Source organism: Thunnus maccoyii, chromosome 2 (assembly GCF_910596095.1).
Source record: "Thunnus maccoyii chromosome 2, fThuMac1.1, whole genome shotgun sequence".
Classification (NCBI taxonomy): Eukaryota; Metazoa; Chordata; class Actinopteri; order Scombriformes; family Scombridae; genus Thunnus; species Thunnus maccoyii.
The window spans coordinates 37,726,207-37,741,432 of record NC_056534.1 but is presented as its reverse complement, the minus strand read 5'-3'; the positions used below and the strand labels follow the sequence as shown (position 1 = coordinate 37,741,432).

Below are 15,226 nucleotides of genomic sequence, written 5' to 3'. Positions count from 1 at the left end.
TTCCAGCATGTTTAGAAGCAGCTTGTGGAGCAAAGATGTATCACAACTTTTGCAGAAATCTTATTGATAAGTTTGAATTATGGCCCTGGCTTAGATTGTACAAAAATGCAAAAATATACAAAGCACCTATTAACTATTGTTATATCATACTGATAGTATATCAGTGACATACTGAAAAATACCTGGCAGGGTCCACTGGTAACATTTTCCTCTTAAAACTTAAGTTTTCATTATTTTGATGTCAGACATCCAAACAGTACATAAAAATAATTACAAATATGAATTTTATTTTTTAATACAAAAAACTTAGTCAATCAATATAATTTTCTCCAATTGGAAGATTCAGTATAACCCCAAAGAGGTCAGTTATGTTTTTATTGATCATAGCTGATCTATTTTCTTGTATTGATATTAAAAACCTAAAAAAAGAAAAAAAAAAAAAATCTACAGTTCAAATGTCTATGAACCATGAAAACAAACAAACTCCACACGGTATATACAGAGAAAACCGTCTGTGCTGCATTATAATTATATACACAATGCAAAACAAATTATGTTGTGTAGTTTATATTGGTACATCATTGTCCCTGACAGGTGTTTTCAGTTATTGTGGCAGAGCACAGAGGCCACAGCGGACAGGATAAAGCGAGCATTTCTGGTGTCATTGAGCCAGGGAATGTTGAATGTTGAGTTTACAAGCAGCAACCGACAAATCCTACACAATATGTTTTTCAAATTGCATTTTTGTGTGCTGTGTTGACTCTGTCTCTGGAATAAAAGTTTCAATTTTAAGGTCACTGATCAGGTTAAAAATATTCTACTTCATGTCAAACATCATTTATAACTCCCAGTAACTGATAGCAGATAGGTCTTTTAAACTGTCATACTGTAGCTGAAGATCATTGGTGTTATTAATAACATTAACCTCTCTGCTGTTTCTAAGTGTCCCAGTTACACATAACAGTGTGACAGTCTGGCAGCACGCACAATACCAGAAAAGCTCATTTAATCTTATTATCTACACCTGTTTTCCTGCTGTGACATGCCAAAATGTCTTCTGAAAAACATGCCTGTTAGGTTCTTTATATATTCTGACACACACACACACATTGAACAACTGCTGAGTAACCAGTTCTGCTTACAGGCACTTTATAGCAATACTACAACCCTAAAATAATACTAGAAAAGAAGAAAACTGCAGCAAAAAGCCAAAAGCACAAACATGTAAAATAAACAGATGAAATCCTAACAAAGTATTAACAGTACACCTGTTGTGTTGATCAATTACAAATAAATATAATAATAGAAAAGTCAGAGAAGAAATCCCTTCAAAGAAATGGGTCACAGGAACTAATCAAAGCTCGGCTGGTCGATGTCTGGTGGCACGGTGCATCGAGTCAGGTTGGACAGGTAGAGAGCTGTAGCCATGGGAACAAGGCCAGCTGCCACCCTGAGGATGGTCAGCAGCCTCTCTGTAGCGTTGGTCACACCATCTGGTGTCTAGAGGGGAGAGAGATTACACAAGGCTCATTTTAAAGAAACAGAAAAACACACTTAAAAAGACATTTGGTGTTATATTTTTAACAATAGCACAGTGACTGTGAACTCCAGGATCATCAAGTTACAAGTAGTTTCCCAATGTTGCCAGCTAGGTGACAGTGCTACACATAAATTTGTCACTGAATCACCATATTGGCTTCAAACCATCCTCAATGTTTGTGACTAAAGTTGACACAAACCTGATCCTCTGCAAAGAGCAGGGGGCATTGGAGCGATGCAGCCAGCTTCCTAACAGCGTCCAGGCGCTCTATAGGGACCGAAGCGCTACGAGCTACGAGACACAGAAGCATTGAAAAGGCAGCGAGTCAGACAGAGACACAGCAGAGGCTGAGCTGGAGGACAGAAGGCTCAGCTAAGGTTTGGTCACATTGAGAAAAATGGTTCATCTCAGACAATTTCTGCTTGATTTCATCATTTTTGCTCCTTTATTGAACTCCTTCATGTGACAGAACTTACTTAAAAAGATTTAACTCATTGCCTCACCATTAATAACCATGAAGCAGACTTTTCCAAGGAAATATCCAGGGTCCAAATGTTTCAGGGAAGCTTCTGCTGACTGAAAACTATGACAAAATAAAACAGTAAATGTCACTATCACTTCAGAATTAACTCTATTATATCAAACTGAGTATGTTTTAATGATTCCTCCAACCATATTTTCACTCTATGAGACCAGGTTACCTCAGAGAAATCAGTAGCTCTTTTCTACATGATGATTAAATAAAACCTTTGATGTTAACACTAGTGTAACAAGCAAACAATTACTCATTATAACCTTTATTATATCAATTATATTGGTCTTTGTGGCAGCAAGATACAAATACAAGAAAACCAAATTTTTTTTATTTTTTTAAGTAGAGCTGCAACAATAAATCAATTAATCGATCAACAGAAAATTAACCACCAAATATTTTGATAATTTGTTAATTGTTTTGAGTAATTTTAAGAACATACATATATTCATGCTATGTTCTGGTGGTTAGAAAAGCAAACAGGTGAGGAGATTAAAATATGAACAGGTAAGTTACCTGAGTTCTGATGTCAGGTTGATGATGAACACCACCAGGTCTATCCTCGGACGACCCTCGTCATTCTCCTTTGGCAGAGGCAGACTCTTGGCTAGTCTCCTGTTCATTGATACAAAGCAATCATGAGGTATGAGACAGAGTGGACACCGATGGCAAGATAAACACTCTCTTTTTGCATCCTCTTAGTAAATTAATTGATTAAACACATATCCTGGCTTTCTGATAGTCTTGTTCCAACAGGAAGCAGATGTTGTTTCACGCCCTGCACCATTTCCAGTCACAGACAGTTGACTTTGGCAGTTTGCAGGATGAAGCGCTACTCACACATTCAAAGTGACAGAGGTCTCCTTCACCAGAGCGTCTGCTAAACTCTGCTGAAACTGCTCCTCACTCTCCACCAGCTGGAGGAAAAACACACCATGTCAGCACAAAACCTGGTGATAAGACTTTTCACTGTAACACACTGCCATTAAACATTTAACAAGTTAAAATAAAATTCCAAAGTATCCAAAAACATGGCCCAATATGTATTTGAACAGTAGTTGGAAAGTAAACACGTGGCTTATATTTATCTAACTACTGTGCTTATGTACAATTCTGCTTTACATCAGTATTTCCATTGTGTTCAACTTACTGCTACTGAATCTGACTGCACCACAGCTGTAGTTACTTTGTAAATTTAAAATGTACGTACAGTTATGATACCCTCATAAAATATAACATATTCCTATAAACAGAAAAGTTTTCAGACAACACAAAAATGAAGTTTAGCTATATTTTAATGCATCATTAATATGACACTGAAGGAGGGCACGGTCTTTTAAGAACACTTACTGCGATACTTCCACACCATTACTCAATTAAAACTCTGAATGCAGAACTTTTGAGTAGATCTCCAACAAGTATCGGACAATATATCAGTTAGTTTATTAAAAGAAAATTAATCTGCAACTATTTTGTTAATTGATTAACGTTTCAATCATTTTTCAAACGAAAAATGCCAAACGTTCTTTAATTCAAGCTCCTCAAATTTGACGATTTGCTGTTTTTCTTTGTCATATATGACAGAAAATTGAATATCTTAAGAAAAAACAAGCAAACTGAAGAATCACAGTGGGCTTTTAGAAACTGTGAATGCCATTTTTTTTTTTTAAATTATTTTTAGTTTTAATAGACTAATTGATAAATTGAGAAAATATTCAGCAGATTAATCAATGATGAAGATAATCGTTAACTGCAGCCAAACTTTTGAGTATTTTTTACATTGGGGTATTGCAATCCACCACAGATGAATAAATAACATTTATTCACAGTATACTTTGGAGTGTAGAAATATACTTCTTGCTGTTCTCGGTGGTAAATTTAACTACAGGTCACACACATGTACATGATCTAAATACATATCTGGTTGCTTTTATATATTTTGAAGCATCTCTCAAATACAAAGGTAAGGTATACCATATATCAGGATGGACTTCATGTAATATAAATGCTCTTTAGACAAAAGTAATTATATATTTGTGTCAGGTAAAAACTTCACTTTTATACATGTTTTTATAGTTCCTTCCCCCAACCTGATAGTATAAACTCTCTATTTTTACGCGTATTTATGATAATAACGTTAGTTGTTCAAACTGATGACTGAGCACACTTAGCTCACTTTGAAACAGTTAGATATCACAAAACTATCTCAAACTGTCACGACATCGTTTGAGCTGCTGTTGTTTTTAGCACTCGACCATCGTCAACACACTGGTTTGTCTGTTAGCTGCCGATAGTTAAAGGCTGTAAAACACAAACTCACCAAGATTGTGGCTGTGTTCAAAGCAGGTAGTTTACTAAACGGCTTCAGCAACGACATGCTGGCATAAACATGGAGATAAACACACTTCACACAGTTTCTGTTTCGTATATTTTAGCAGTTAGCTAAATCCAGAGACGTCTCTGCTCACTTCCTGAATCCTGCGCGCTTCATTTTTAAACTAGCGTCTGACGTCATGACGTTTTCCCTACATTAGCAGGCACGTTCTGCCACCTACAGGCTGACAGGTACTGTGCAACTCACTCATGGTCCATTTCTAATACAGATTGGACATTTTGAGCAAAATACTACGGTTAGTAATTCAGCTTTCTGTATGTTTTCAGCAATTATTTAAAAATATGGTTTAGTACCTTTAGTTTAGTTGATACATGCCATCAAATTGTTAAAAAGCCACTTGAAATTGTAAAAATGTTACTTTTTCCTTTTTGTATAACACCCAACCCCGACAAGTTAAACATTTGCTTTTTTGCATCAGTTTTTAGTAAATATTTTAATGTAATGTTAAAAAGATATTACTTGTTTTATATGTATATCCATTGGAAATTGTGTTGGACATCTGTAAAGATGAAAGGAAGAGGCAGAAAAAAGCACTGGCTCTGTAACTCTAGATGCCAAAGGATCTTGCTATAATGTCACAAATAATTTTTTAAAAATCCCAAATTTTAAAGGGATACTCCAGCAATTTAGTCTTGTACTATGGTAAAGTTGGGGGACAAGAGAAAGTGGTCAAAAATCAACAGAGGCTGACTTTTTGTCCATAGTACATCAAGCGCCAAAAATGCTGGATCATACATTTCCCATAATGCAACTCAATAGCATTTTTCATTAGATCCCCCCGCCGCCTCCTAAATGCAGAGCTCATTTTTTTGTTAAACTTGGGAAAGCTCAACAAGATATACGAGTAAATTGACCTTCGTGTGTAAAATTAGTGGATTGCTCCTTTAATGCATAAATAAAAGCTACAGATAGAGAGAAGTCTGTAGAACACATTGTATTTCAATGGAAGCAGAAAAATTTTATTCAGTTTATGGTGGCACAGCAAAGTAGATTCCCCCAGTACATCCAGGTCGTATCACAGCACACAGGACACAACTCCCTTGGCCTTGAGTGTCAGTATGTAAATATGCACATCGTCTAGATGCATTCACATGTAAAGAACTGAGTGGGGACATTTGGATGACTTCTTTCAGGTGACAAGCGAGTTTCTTGAATCTTAAATTAAAGGCAGGCTCAAGGGTGTGTGTCAGATTTCCCAAATGAGATTGTTATGGCTTGAAGGCAGCAAATTAAAAACACAACCATCAGAAGTGCCTTCAGTCATTCACAGCTCATTTCAAACATCACCGGCGAGGGTTATGCCACATTAGTGAGCCCAACCCGTGTAAATAAATCCACAGCTACTGAAACTTGTAGATTCCTAATGGAACATGGGAAAAAACAGTAATAACATTGAACTAATGATAAAAAAATAACAGCACTTCATGTGACTAAAATAAAAACAGATTTAAAGTGGGGCTTCTGTCTCCTCACTGCCTCGTCACTGTCAAAATAACTGTACATAAGATCGACAAGATGGCATAAAAAAACAAGACTGTACTTCTTTCACGCCACTCAAGCCTCACAATTCAAAGTCACTGTCTTATAAAAGTTGGTTTGCATGTTAGCTTGACCGCCACCACTGAAGTTGTTCCCTTATCCCCACGTTAAGTTTCCACTGTCCACCCACCTACCCTGCTAATGTACATGTCCCATTTTAAACATGAACACACATACAAAGCTGACACATACACATTCGCAGCGACACTCATCTCTCCATGCTCCTTTGACTAAACAATATATCCAAATCAAAAGACTTTGAAGGCGTCCCCCTCCTGTTCGTATCTCCCTGGACTCTCGGCCCTTCTGTTCATATCTCCCCTGACTCTCGCTCCTCTGAGCTGGAGCGTCGGTCCCGCTCCAACGACAGGGATCTCTCTCGTTCCCGGCCCCTGGCCGTATCCGGGGAGGTGGACCTCTCCCTGTCCTCCCAGTCTCCATAATCCGCCTTGTCGTCGCGCCAGCCCTCTCCTGATCCTCCTCCCTCTTTACATGGCTCCTGGGACAGCGAGCGCTCTCTGTCGCGGGTGTGAGATGATCTGTCTCTGGAGGACCTGAAAGAGAATCAGCCACAGATTTGATGAAAAAATTTAAAGAAAGTTTCACCAAGTTTCCAAGAAGCAAGCTGCAATTAGGAATTTGAGATGATTCTTCCTTGCTTATTTCAAAACAATAAAAAAAAAAACCCACAAATTTGGGACCCGAGGATGATTATGCAGGAACCCTGTAGGACCCAAATAAATCTGCAATTTATGATGTGTGATGCTGCCACCATCAGCAATCTGCCTGTAAGCAGCACAGTGGAAATGTTGCTTTTGTGAAACAGGCCCCTAGATTTCAATTTGCCATTTTGTTTTTTCTACAGTGAAGGAAAGCTGATAGTTATTGTCCACATCCAGGACCAGTGAGTCAAACCAGCAGAGACGCAACCATTCATGAAAATTACAATTTAATCCCAAAGAGTTCAAACTGGACAAATTTCAAGTACGACAAACGTGAGGTAACAACTCGGTGCACCTCAACACTGAAAAAACACTCATTTGTTCTTCAGTATAATGACTGTTATATATGAAGAGAATGACGATGACTTCTACCTTGACCTTGATTGTGTGTAGTTGAGTGACTGAGTTCAGTTAGTTAAGGACATTGTTGGACCAGTTCATATAATCTTTAATGAACTAGTGATTGCTTTGCCTCTTATATCGCTGCTTCAATGCATTGAAGAATTAATACAGTTGATATGAAGTGTGAATGATTATATTCACCAACAACATTAAAGAAACTATTATACACAGATGTTAAAATAGTACTCTAATAGTAAATAAATGTTTTTTTCCTCATTTCAAGTATAATAAAAGCTGCATTTTAAAATAAAATATATAACAGAGAGCTAAAGTGCATCGATCGTACTGGGCTCTTCGATGGTTTATTGTCTGTGCCTTCAGTTCAGATTTGAGTGGGTATGTTTGCTCAAAATATTTGTGCTCTGTCTGTATTTGTGCTTTTATTGATGAACTTATGAGACATACTGGTTTTGAATTGCTCTGTGGGAAGTAAGGCCATATGCACTGCCTCCCTTCCTGCAGGGTTATGCGGGGGTACGGGTGTGTTTATTTGTAACTGCCGTGAAACAAATCAGAAAATAACATTTCATTTCTCTGATTCACCGGCTTTCTTGTGATCTTTCTCGCTACCGCCGCTCGCTCTCTTCATTCACTCTCTCGGGTCTCCAGCAATACATCCGCCGAGTGTGAAGTCGATCGGATGAGCGGTTGTGGAGGTACACAAAGTACAGACAGAGACAGACAGACAGAGAGAGAGATAGAGTCCTTCCTTTATAGTTAGATAACTAAAGCCCCACCTCTTCCTTTTGTGCCTGTGAGAGTGGGAGCGCGAGCGGTGCCTGTCCTTGTGTCGATGTTTCCTCTCTCTATCTCGATCCCGATCTCCGCCTTCTTCTCTGGAACGAGAGGAGCGGTGACGTCTTGAGCGATGGGAGGACGAGCTGCCTCCATCCCTAGAAAAATCATTTTATGGAGGAAACAGATTGTAAGGTTTCAGATTATTTTATCACCCCAGTGAGTGTTGGTACTTCTCAATATTTCAACACTGCTGAATCACAGCTGGCTTGTACAGCATCACACTCTTGTGTGTGTGTGTCGTACAGCTGAAACTACTTTATATGATTCACTGTTCTGAGAAACCACAAACTAGCTTCACAATGTGCACTCGCTCCAAATCCCTGTACACTGCAAAAACACTATATACCAACCTTGTGTGGAATTTACACAAATATTTATTGTCTGATAAGTTTTTAAGTACACTAGTATCATATCACTACTGTATACAGCAGTATGTTGCAGCATGAGAGTGGAGAGCGATCATACCTGTATCGGTCTCCACTTCTAGATCTTGACCTGAGATGGAAACAGATCAGTTTTAGTTTCCTGACGACACACAACCTTTCCGTCATAACGTTGGAAGTCAGGCTGTCTCTTACCTCCTACGCTCCCTCTCCCTTTCTCGCTCCCTCTCCCATTCTCGCTCCCTTTCGCGCTCCCGCTCTCTCTCCCGTTCCCGCTCCATCTCCCACTGTCGCTCTCTTTCATCTTCTCTTTCGCGTTCCTCTCGTCTTCTCATTCGCATTCTTTCTTGTTTCTCGATAACTGCTTTCTGCATTGGGAAAAAGGGAGGGAGCAAATTAGCTGCACTTTCTACTAAACAGATCAATAATCCTGCAAATGAGAGGATTATGTGGTAGCTCCGGTGCAACCCTTACCCTTAGCTTTTCAAGCTTCTCACGGATTTCAATGAAGCCGAGGTGCAGTTTGCCCCCAAAGTGGTCAGCCAGACGACGATCATTGTCATGGAGACCCAAGTAGGCCGAGCACACTTCACACACCCGTAGTTTTTGTTGTTGAAAGCTGGAGGCTGGCATCGAGTTCCTGTACACATCCTGCAAGAACAAACGTTTTGAGACCAAAGACCTAGAGCTAATGACGAGTTGAACATTTATTTCACGTTTCATGCAAGATGATGCCTCTACTTGAGTTTAGGCAGTGAGTAGAGGACAGAGCTTGTTCCTTTGACCTTTCATCAAACTGAAGGCAGCTCAAAATACACAAGTTACAGGAGAACCAATTTACTGTCATCTCCATCAGATTTCTTTCCATTTTGAGAAAAGATTGGGTGTTTAACTCCGTAATGCCTTTGTCACAATGTGACCATGAGTCATTGTTAAATTCAGTGTCATTAGTAACCCGCATACTAAACCCTCTCTGACATAAACTTAATATCTCTGGTCAGGCTGGTGACATACAGGTCAAAGTATTTGATCCACTTGAACACAATACATTTGTCAGAACACAGCAGTCAATAAGTCTCTGACCTCTGCTTCTTTCTTCAAGGCCCGAGTCTTCTCCACCTTTTCCAGTAACTGCTGGGCCTCGTCTACGTTCCCCTCACCTCCCAGCTGCTCCGCCCGGGCCAGCAGCTTCCCGATCTCTTCGTTCAGCTCGTGGACACGTTCAGCCTTATAACGACAAGTGAAAGAGACAAAATAATGAGCCTGTTGGTGTGAATTTGCAATTTTCCCAGGGAATAATTATACATGAAGACCTGTTAACAATCTCACTAATGATTTCAGAAATAAGTTTGTCACCTTCGCTGTCACTTCTGCGCTGATCTCATCCTGCGTCTCGGCTAGTCTCTTCTTGGCCAGCTCGGTCCTGCGGTCGCAGTCGGCGATAAAAGACTGAAGGTGCTCAGCAGCCTGCACAACAACAACAAGTGAGATAAATAAAATATCCACAATAGTGTACGGTGGAAAAAGAATATTTAACATGTGAAATTCTACTTTCATGGACATGGAAGTTTATTTTATGAAAAATGATGAAAAGAAGATCAGACAGGTTGCATTTTTTTTCTTTGCTTTTAACAAAACTTTCTCAAACAACAAACTCTTTATAAATTTCATTAATACTTTATAGAATTCTTTACAATGTGTAACGTATTGCTAGTACGACATACTGTATATACACTTAGTCTCTGCCTGCTATTATGTGTGCCAACAAAGTTTATCTGATAAGCCCATAACAATCATTTACAGACACATCCATGTCTGCTCATTATCACTACGCCCTGCTCTCTTTCACACTTACAGTTAGTTCTCCAACAAATATATGTCGTCAGTCACAACTGAGCATAACTCTGATATTCTTGGAGATGAGAGTAGCACAACTAGAAAGCCAGCGTGACTTGCTTTTAAATTAGGCTGCCCAGCACCATAAGATTTACAATCTGTGCGGCATATGACACCATTGATCCGTAAGACTCTTGATTCGAACGAGGAGAGTCTCCGGAAGAGAAACTAGTCAGCTTCATAACATTAAATCTTCCGCAGACAGCTACTGAATCATCGGGATATCAAGGCAGGCGTTACCAGAAATGTGATGGATGTCCACCCATGTCAGGTGTTTTCATCAATGATGCTCTAGAGACAGATCAGCTTTCAGTATGATCACCAGTCTGGAAACAGTCCAAGGAATGACTACTGAGTGGAAACTGTAAACTGGGCCATCAGTTTCAATTTTCATAGGTTTTAATTGCCTCAACCCATCTTCTGCTACCTGTCTTTCTTCTGGACGGTTGTCAACTCTTGACACCTTCACACAATGTGGATTAATATACCAGCATCCAGGCTATCCACAGTTTGACATGAAAGCAGCACTGTCAGTCTGGATTACTGTAAACTGTGCTATAGGTGCTGCAGATACAAAACAACCATTTGTAAGATTTAAGGTAGAAATGATTTATATTTTCCATGTATTATTAGTTTGATAAAATATTAGAAGACAATCTAAAAGATGTGTAAGTCAGAATATGTACTACTGGAATTATAAACTGAAAAACAAACCATGGTGTTGCTACAAGCAGAAGATAAAACATGATGCAAGAAGTCCAGCTGGAGTGACACATCTATGAGTTTTAAAACACCACACAGTGGTTTCTGATACCAGTGAGGCAGGATTTTACAACTTTGGAAAGTTCTCACAGTGACAATAGTTTGATCGTGTATTGTGATGATTATGAGGTAAACAGCAGAATTACATTCTTCATGTTACACAGTGATCTGTGCTTTCACACAGATTACTACCCAACAAATGCCTCCAGACTACATACGAGGTTTCTGACCGCAGCCTCAAAGATGATGCTTGGAATGTCACAATTATTTAATCAGATCATAGATAACGAGGGTCATATTACTGCTAAAATAATAGGACCCATTTATTTTAGCTTGACATTTATAATGACTCCAAAAATGTGTTATTTGTCAAAGCCTATTTTTAATCTTTATTTGGCACTCGGTGGGTTTGGACTCAGTTTATGAAATTCCTACAGATTTGTATAATCCAGTGAATGAATGAGTACAGTGTCCATTATACAGCAGGTAGTTCCAACCAAGTGATTGGTCAACTAGATGTTTAGAACGTGATCAAATCAGCGTGACAGCACACCTGGTTGTGTTAAAACGAAAAAAACCCCATCACTATAAATATTACTCCGCCATTGATTAGAACTATAGACCGTGACGTCGTGCTAACAACACTTCTGGGTAGACATGAGTTGTGGAGACATGTGAAATCGACAAATTTTGTTTATTTCTGTTGTCATTTTCAGCCGTAACTGTAACATTTGAAGATATATAGTTAAACACGGTGGTCTGAGCAAGAGCCTCATTTCTGACCGCATCGCTGTCGTGCCAATAATGACGGTAAAGCACACTCTCTCGTGTAATATTGCTTAAGTATGATCTGGAGAGCATAATGGTGTGTGTGTGTGTGTGACTCACATCAAGTTCAAAGAAGTACTCCTGCTCCTTAGAGGCAATCTCGTAGTCTGCTCTCAGGGCCAGGTCGTGGACTTTCATACACTCTCCCAGGTCCATCCTCTACAGGAGTCAGAATGACATCAATGGATTAAGATGGCATGCTTCCTCATTTCATTCATATTGAAATTTATTCTAAAATTTGACATTTGTCATGCCAACAGTTCCCTTTTATTCAAATGTCATCCTGGTCTAAAGCAATTTCATTGACAACACATTAAGGCCTGTGAATGTGACATCCTTTGAAGCGCTGTGCTTCAAGGCCACATCTTGATTACATACAGTGCAGGAGTGTATCATTTTTGTTGCTGGCTGTGTTTACAAAGAAATAATGACCATGAGGTTAAAGCACAGACTCAAACAATGTTGAAATTGTAGCCTGTTTTATACACAGGCCCCTGATTTTAGAGGATGGAAAGTAATTGAGCAAGTTAACATCAAACGTCCTTAGTCATCTTATTTAATCCTTTACAGTCAATGATTGTCTGAAGTCTACAGTCCAAAGACATCAGCATGTCAATCTTGCATGTTTTGCATATCTTAGGCTGATGAAATACATGCTCAGTTTTAGATTTACATTCATTCATCTTGGCCATTCATTCCCTGTATGGCCACAAAAACACTCCTTCACTACTCTTGTCTGGATATTTCCTTCTGAATTAATTAGCTACACAAAACAGGATTTAAAAATAGAGCCAGTTTCACTTCCATTGCCAACATGCTTTAAATATCTCAGTACAGTTCTTGACTTCCAGATGAGCTTCTCTGAAAATACATCGTATATTTTCAAGAAATACTCAGTGACTGTATCCTCTCAAAGGACTCAGCAGACTCTGTGTTAGTCAGCAAATTTTTGAAATAGTGAACAAAACTCTTGTTGAGAGTGTTATAATTTTCATCTTCCCGCCTGGTACGGTCACTTAAATTGTAGCTGTAGGAATAAACTTTCCAGGATTGTCCCAGTGGCCTGCAAAATAGTTGGCAAACCCCAAAAGTCCTTGATTGAACTCTTTAAGGAAAGAGCGAGGAAGAAAGTGAGGAGTATCCTAGCAAATAATCTCCCATCCTCTTCATCCCAAGTGCCACAAGTATTCTTAACTCTGTAAAGTGACTGATGAGCTTTCAGCTACAGACATGAACTGTTTATGTGTAATGTGACCTTGTCTCTATCTTTGTTGGCACTGACTGCTTCGCTATCTCATTCTTGTAAGAATCATTTAAAGTGCATCTTCATGTTTTGGTGAGCCAAAGACAATTTTCCACCTTGGTGGACAATAAAGATTTGTTCTATTCTGTATTCACTGCCCTGCTATATGGTCCTAAGATGAGAAAACTGTAAATAAAAAGGGCAAAGATGAGTCCTCCGCTGCACACAAAATATGGATGTGTACGCATCCTCAAAGCTCCAAGTCAGCACTTTAACCTCGGTCTTTCATTTCAAATCCAATGAGCTGGAGTAGACCCAAAACCAATAACAGCAGCCGTAATACTTTCAGACTGCAGTGTGATACATGATGACGCTCTCTGTGTATAGGTGTGTGTGTGTGTATGCATGCTACTCACGGTGCCTGACAGAATATCATGAGGACATGAATCCAAAAGGTGACTTTTGCAGACCCGCTCATCTGTGAATTTTATTCTCTGCCTCATGGTGTCTCCTTTAAAAAGAAAAAATGCAAAACAGCAGACAGACGAACATAAGTAAAGACGTATACATACCTAATACTGTCATGTAATTTAACACTGAAACTTAGTACTATGCTAGCAATGAATGAGTCATACATCTGTAATACTCTGTAAGAGTCCAATCAAATGGCAACAGCTGTTGGCAATAAACTGAACAAAAGAGCAAGTGGACAATGATGCTTAAATGCTATTAAGATAAGGTCTTTGTAGAGGATCAGCTTAACTTCCCGTGTAAACTCCAACTCAAAGACAACAGGTAGCTATAGCCGGCTGTGCTAGCCCTCATGTTGGCTAGCATGGTGTGCAAAGCATGCCTGTCACTGCCAGGCAGATGGGTTAGCTTTGCCGGCTAACACTAGCAACAACACAAACTCCTGTCCTCATTTTTCATCGGACACCGATCACAACCACATCCGGCCCTGCTCACCGTCTCTCCCAGTCCCCATGAGCTGGTCCAGCATGGCTCGCATCTGTGCCTGGGCCGACATGTTTGGTTATCGTGGTGTGTGAGTCACTCCTAGCCCGCAGCGGTCCTCACTCACACATGCAGCCGCCTCAACTGCAGGCCTCGTCGGCGGCTCCTCCTCCACCGCCGCCGCCGCGGATAACTTTTTTCCCCCCACAAGGAGAGAAAAAGTCCCACAGGGGCTACGAGCTGGTAGTGTGTCGCGTTAATACACTTGAGTGGTTATCACAGCGTTTTAGCAACAGCTGAGTAAATGAGAGTTTGTAACGGCTTCAGGTCGGTTGAGCAGCGTCTGTTTGAAAACTGGAGTCTGCTGTCGTGTCGGGTAGCGACCTGAGAGACGGGCCGTTTGGTTAGCTAACTACACTTATATCAAAGCTGCCAACCAGTTCCTTTGTAACATAGTATCTAACAGTATTTCTAGCCAGTCAGCCAGAAGTTGGCAAGTTTATTTCTGCGTCCTTTCTTCCGTCTTTCCACTTCCCCTCCGTGCGCGTGACCGAGGAGCCGGAGCGCGCTCATAGTCCTTCCGCCTCGAGGAAGTGCTGCAGTCAGTCCTCGCGCGCTGGTTTGGTGACGTCGGGTGACGTTGCACTAAATGTTTGGACAATACACATTTTTGAAAAATAGTTTTGGATTTAAGATTAAGTGGACAGTTTACAATCAAAATGTTGGGACCTTTTTTTTCTTCTTTTTCTTTTTAAAAAAAGAATAGTTTGGGATTTTAACATCTTTAATAATAAATTTAAAGATCCCCCAGACTTGTATTAAGACATAAAAAATACCCTGCTTGGAACAATAATGAGTGTCTGATTAAAAAAAAACACGATACGTACACTTACTTACGTTAAAATCCTTAAAATGACATGTACCCCTAGGAAAATGTCACATACACAAGATAAACTGGCTCCAAACGCTGCTTTCACCGTGTTATCTTCCAACTCAAACAGTTACATCTGTAATTAAACAGTCATTTAAAGATGTGAAGAAAACTTATTTTAAATTAATTTTTTATTGAACTTCAAAATTGACTTAAATGAATGGACTCCCCTGGCCTTTGTTTTCACCACATAATATGTTTTTGTATGACTGTTGTTGTAGGTCTACATCTTTGTTGTAAATAAAGCAAATAAAAGATATTTTCGAAAAATTAAATAAATTACATGGCAGCTTGTGACGTC

At 39.5% G+C, this 15,226-nt stretch overlaps 2 protein-coding genes across 2 annotated transcripts; both read right to left on the bottom strand.

Annotated features, from left to right (window-relative positions):
• Nucleotides 1–267: 267 nt before the first annotated feature.
• Nucleotides 268–4,575, bottom strand: pane1 (proliferation associated nuclear element). The gene is made up of 6 exons (XM_042436522.1): nucleotides 4,393–4,575; nucleotides 2,913–2,989; nucleotides 2,589–2,687; nucleotides 2,044–2,123; nucleotides 1,740–1,831; nucleotides 268–1,500 (listed from the first exon to the last, which is right to left on the bottom strand). The coding sequence occupies exons 1-6, from the start codon at nucleotides 4,447–4,449 to the stop codon at nucleotides 1,351–1,353; spliced, it is 555 nt and encodes a 184-aa protein (XP_042292456.1). The 5' UTR covers nucleotides 4,450–4,575; the 3' UTR covers nucleotides 268–1,350.
• Nucleotides 4,576–5,330: 755 nt separating this feature from the next.
• Nucleotides 5,331–14,609, bottom strand: zgc:158803 (LUC7 domain-containing protein). The gene is made up of 10 exons (XM_042431745.1): nucleotides 14,007–14,609; nucleotides 13,457–13,551; nucleotides 11,858–11,956; nucleotides 9,668–9,778; nucleotides 9,395–9,538; nucleotides 8,786–8,962; nucleotides 8,507–8,679; nucleotides 8,394–8,423; nucleotides 7,868–8,023; nucleotides 5,331–6,560 (listed from the first exon to the last, which is right to left on the bottom strand). Exons 1-10 carry the CDS (start codon nucleotides 14,065–14,067, stop codon nucleotides 6,317–6,319), a joined length of 1,290 nt encoding a protein of 429 aa, XP_042287679.1. The 5' UTR covers nucleotides 14,068–14,609; the 3' UTR covers nucleotides 5,331–6,316.
• Between the last annotated feature and the right edge of the window lie 617 nt (nucleotides 14,610–15,226).

Coding starts and splice junctions, on each gene's coding strand:
- pane1 (XM_042436522.1), bottom strand. CDS start 4,449: ATGTCGTTGCTGAAGCCGTTTAGTAAACTACCTGCTTTGAACACAGCC. Junction 2,990..4,392: donor TGAACACAGCCACAATCTTG/GTGAGTTTGTGT, acceptor TTTTTCCTCCAG/CTGGTGGAGAGTGAGGAGCA. Junction 1,501..1,739: donor TGCTCTTTGCAGAGGATCAG/GTTTGTGTCAAC, acceptor TCTCCCCTCTAG/ACACCAGATGGTGTGACCAA.
- zgc:158803 (XM_042431745.1), bottom strand. CDS start 14,067: ATGTCGGCCCAGGCACAGATGCGAGCCATGCTGGACCAGCTCATGGGG. Junction 13,552..14,006: donor CATGGGGACTGGGAGAGACG/GTGAGCAGGGCC, acceptor TTCTTTTTAAAG/GAGACACCATGAGGCAGAGA. Junction 6,561..7,867: donor CACAGGCACAAAAGGAAGAG/GTGGGGCTTTAG, acceptor ATTCTCTTTCAG/GTCCTCCAGAGACAGATCAT.